General features: G+C 44.5%; 1 protein-coding gene across 1 annotated transcript; it reads left to right on the plus strand.

Annotated features, from left to right (window-relative positions):
* The first annotated feature begins 218 nt into the window (after window positions 1-218).
* Window positions 219-2017, plus strand: LOC149004877 (UDP-glycosyltransferase 90A1-like). The gene has a single exon (XM_089168740.1). The coding sequence runs from the start codon at window positions 325-327 to the stop codon at window positions 1723-1725; it is 1401 nt and encodes a 466-aa protein (XP_089024866.1). The 5' UTR covers window positions 219-324; the 3' UTR covers window positions 1726-2017.
* The last annotated feature ends 809 nt before the right edge of the window (window positions 2018-2826 follow it).

Consider the following 2826-nt stretch of genomic DNA (forward strand, 5'->3'; position numbering starts at 1 on the left):
ACTTGTGAGTTATCTATAATTTCTCAGAAGGTAAGTGATTCAATAAAGTATTCGCGCCCACTTGTGACTCAAACGAAAAAGTTGACAAAAAAGAATCTATACTTCACCGGCCACATGTACCCTTAACAAAACAAATGACGTAATTCCATATCATTGGTGATTAAACCATATCACCACCCAGTGGGTCCAGGTATGAACGAGAAGTTGAAATGTTTGACTGTATATACGTCAAAATTGACAAAGCAGAGAAGGGACTCCAAAGGAAAGAAGCAGCAGCAACAGAAGAAGAAGAAGAAGAAGAAGAAAGAGGACGGCGACGAGAAGATGGCTTCAAATTCGTCTGTCCATGTAGTGATCTTCCCTTTCATGTCAAAAGGCCATACGATTCCGCTGCTCCACCTCGTTCGTCGCCTCCTCCTCCGCCGCAGCATCACCATCACCATCTTCACCACCCACGCAAACTCTCCTTTCATCCGTCGATCTCTACCTGATTCACAAACCACCATCTCAATCATCGAACTCAACTTTCCTTCAAATATCCCCGAGCTCCCACCAGGTATTGAGAGCACTGATCAGTTCCCTTCCATGTCTCTCTTTGTTCCTTTCGTGAAGGCCACCCAACTGCTGCAACCAGACTTCGAACAAGCCCTGGGCAACCTCTTCAACTCCGGCGGTGTCGACTGTATAATCTCTGATGGTTTTTTGTATTGGACTCAGAAATCTGCAGAGAAATTTTCCATTCCAAGACTCGTATTCTACGGCATGAACAACTATGTCTTGACTCTCTCCCGAGTCTTCGTCGCGAATCGTGCCAATTTGACACACCTCGGCTTGGATGAGCCCTTCACCATGCCTGGCTTCCCATGGATCACCCTCACCTTAAACGATTTTGGACCAACCATGAATGGGACCGAAACCGATGGTCCACATAAGGAACTCATGGTGGAAGTCGTCACAGCGACGTCCAAAAGCCAGGGTATGGTGGTCAATAGCTTCTACGAGCTCGAGCCTGTCTTCTTGGACTACTGGAATCGTGAGCTTAGACCCAAGGCCTGGTGTGTGGGACCCTTTTGCTCGATGGAGCCAACAAAACAAGAGCAACCCAAACCCGAGTGGATCAAATGGTTGGATCAGAAATCTGCCGAGGGCCGGTCGGTTCTGTATGTAGCGTTTGGTTCTCAGGCTCAGATCGCGGAGGAGCAGCTAAGAGAGATTGCAGTTGGGTTGGAGCGGTCAGAAGTGAGTTTCCTGTGGGTGGTGAGATCGAAAAGCAAAGAAGGGACGGGTGATTTTGAGGAGAAGGTGAAAGGGAGAGGATTGGTGGTGAGAGACTGGGTGGACCAGGTGGAGATACTGAACCACGAGAGCGTGAAGGGGTTTCTGAGTCATTGTGGTTGGAACTCGGCGTTGGAGAGTGTATGTGCTGGGGTTCCGATGTTGGCGTGGCCTATGATGGCGGAGCAGCACCTGAATGCGAGAATGGTGGAGGAGGAGCTGGGCGTGGGGTTGAGGATTTTGGCAAGTAACGGGTCGGTTCGTGGGTTTGTGGGTGGAGGGATAGTGGAGAAGATGGTGAAAGAGTTGATGCAAGGAGAGAAGGGAGCAGAGGTGAGGAGGAAGGTGAAGGTAGTAAGTGAAGCTGCTAGGAAGGCCGTGGAGGAAGGTGGGTCGTCGTGGCACACATTGAACCAGTTAATTGATGACACATGCAGTAGTGTGACTTAAATGCGCAGCATGTGAAGCCAATGGTGGAGATCGAAATCTCGACCATGCAAGGTTTGATTACGCGCTGTCTCGTAAAAAGATGGGTTTTTAGTATATTATATATCATTATTGTAAGGTCTAACCGTCTAAGACAGTTTTCACATCCATCATCCACTTTATGAGTTTTGGGTCTTTTGATTGGCTATCCTATAAATTATGTTATTATTGTTAGTCTCTTATTATTAGTAGTATAATTAATAGACGTTAAGAGATTTAAAATCCAGTTAAAAGTCGGTTTATCAAATTATGTAGTTATACGTTTAAAAAATTGATCACCCCTTAGATTCTTGCAAAAAAATCTCGGAAGGCTAAGTCAGTAAGAACACCACTAAGAGGCTCTAACAAGTTGTAGAGTTTAATTGAAAAACGAGAATAGAGGGAAACAATTCAGTTACATTTTCCTTGTGTTATACTTTAGTTTATAAAGCGATTACTTTCTATTTTCAGACGTTAGTTTTATTGTCAAGTCTCATTTGTAGTCGTCCGATCGTAGGGTTTTCCTTCCTTTATTCGAATTGGTTATAGTTTCCATATAGAACACGATTACCTATCTTGAGTTTGATGGAATCACATCTCCTTCTATAACCACCGAGTTCCTTCATACTTACGGTACATCAGGGTTCAGTTCTTGAATGGGTCCTGACTGGGACAATTGAACCGACCGTGGTTCGACCCGGTCGAGAATTATTTTCTACTTATCATGAGCCCCCTAGACTTGGGATCAAAAGTCTAATCGTTTGGTTTCTCTACCATGGACTAAGGGTGTAAAGGGTGAAAGTTTAAATGACTCTAGGTCTCCTGACCATCCTTCAAGGTCGCATTCATTGTCAAAAATGTCACATCCTCTTGAGTTGCATTCATTCATCGTGACTCGCACTTCTAACGTACGTGTTCATTAGGAACAGGTGCCATCATAAAGCCCTTTTTCTCAAACAGTCACATCTTTCTGCCATTGATCTTAGATTAATCTCATTCGTTGAATGTATGGTCTCGAATCGTCGTTCGTACTCAAACATTGATTTGATTAATCTCGTTTGTACAAATTTCCTTTGGATCTATTTA

Source organism: Hakea prostrata, chromosome 9, assembly GCF_041222555.1.
Source record: "Hakea prostrata isolate BN-2017 chromosome 9, UWA_Hpros_2, whole genome shotgun sequence".
In the NCBI taxonomy this organism is placed as follows: domain Eukaryota; kingdom Viridiplantae; phylum Streptophyta; class Magnoliopsida; order Proteales; family Proteaceae; genus Hakea; species Hakea prostrata.